The sequence below is a fragment of the Trichoderma harzianum genome (assembly GCF_003025095.1).
Source record: "Trichoderma harzianum CBS 226.95 unplaced genomic scaffold M431scaffold_447, whole genome shotgun sequence".
In the NCBI taxonomy this organism is placed as follows: Eukaryota; Fungi; Ascomycota; class Sordariomycetes; order Hypocreales; family Hypocreaceae; genus Trichoderma; species Trichoderma harzianum.
The window spans coordinates 1-1,630 of NW_020209695.1; the positions used below are offsets into that span (position 1 = coordinate 1).

Sequence of the window (1,630 nt, forward strand, 5' to 3'; positions counted from 1 at the left end):
ATATATTTTATAAAAGTATAACTATTTTTATTATAATAGCTTTAATAAAGCTAGAATTTAAATAATAAGATTTTTTATATTATTTTAATCTAAAAGAATACTTTATATTTTTTTACTTTTTAATAATTATATTTTTATAATTACACTATAAAAAAATTCCTATTTTATAATAAAATAATATTTATTAAATAAATAAAAAAACTATATATATAAAATAATTACATAAGCTAATCTAATTTATTTTCTTTAAAATATTCATTTTCAAGCTCTTTAAAATCCTTTATCCAGCTTTTTAATAATGTTATTTCAGAAACTAGGTTAAAATTTAACCTATTTCTAGCCTTTATTATAATATTATTACTAATAGAAAAAACACTTTCTATAGCAGCAGAGGTAGTTAGAATAGCTAAATAATATTTTACTAAAATAAATAAAATAAGAAATCTATTGTAATTAGACTTCCACCAGTCTAATAAATAATTAATAAATAATAAAATAATAATAATATAATAGTATAATTATAAAATAAAAAATAATATACTAATAATATAATAACATAATTATAAAATAAAAAATAATATAATAATAATATAATAATATAATTATAAAATAGAAAATAATATAATAATAATATAATAATAAATAAATGACTTACATCTTCTAATATAGGATTTTCTTTTAAATATAAAAATATTTTATCTTTAACACTAGTATTAATGCTTAAATAAAATTCTTTATCAGAATCAGATAAATCATTATTATCAGTATTTTTAATAACCCTATTATAATTAAAATCGTCAGCTAATTTATTAAAAAATAAATTAGCTATATTATTATTATTAATTATATTAAAACCATTAACTTTATACCATAATCTAAGATAATAATATTAATTAAATAATAAATATAAAATAATAAAAAATAAAAAATAAAATAATAAATAATAAATTAAATAATAATAAATAAATAACATACTTATTGTATTTTATTTTTAATAAATATAAAATAGAATTATTAATATTAGGGAAAAAGCATAATAAGCCTTTATTTTTAAAATAAATATTTCTAAATCAAGGATCTAAAAATAAATTACAAAAAAACAGCTTATAATAAATTAAACTAAAAGCAGTTATCTTCCTAGGAAAATACTTTTCTAATTTAGTAAAGCTAGATTTAATAGCTTTTATATAAATCTAATAATAAGTAGCCTAATATAAATAAATTAAATATAAATAAATAATTAAATAATAAATAAATAACTTACTAATTTATTATTATATAGCTTTTTAGTATATTTTAAATATAACAATTCTGGCTTATTATTTATTTTATAAATATATAATAAAGCTATAGAAATTATTATATAAAATTAACCTTATAATTTAATAAAAGGCTTTAAAAAAATAAAAAATATAGTTCTTAATTCTTCTAAAGCTTCCCATTCAAAATCAGAAAAATATAACTATAAATAAATTAGCTTTATAAAAATAATATAATAAATAAATAATAAAGATATACCCTTTTAAATTCTTTATTAATTATATTATTATAATAATATATAATAAAGCTTCCTTTAAACTAATTAAAATATTAAGCATATAAAATATTAAATTCCAACGGGTTACATTAT

The 1,630-nt window shown here is 12.9% G+C and overlaps 1 protein-coding gene across 1 annotated transcript; it reads right to left on the reverse strand.

The window, feature by feature from the left end:
* Positions 1–227: 227 nt before the first annotated feature.
* On the reverse strand, positions 228–473 carry M431DRAFT_102891 (hypothetical protein; the record flags this gene model as incomplete). The annotated part of the gene is made up of 1 exon (XM_024911491.1): positions 228–473. A coding segment is annotated over one exon (246 nt), but the record flags the coding sequence as incomplete, so codon positions are not given.
* Between the last annotated feature and the right edge of the window lie 1,157 nt (positions 474–1,630).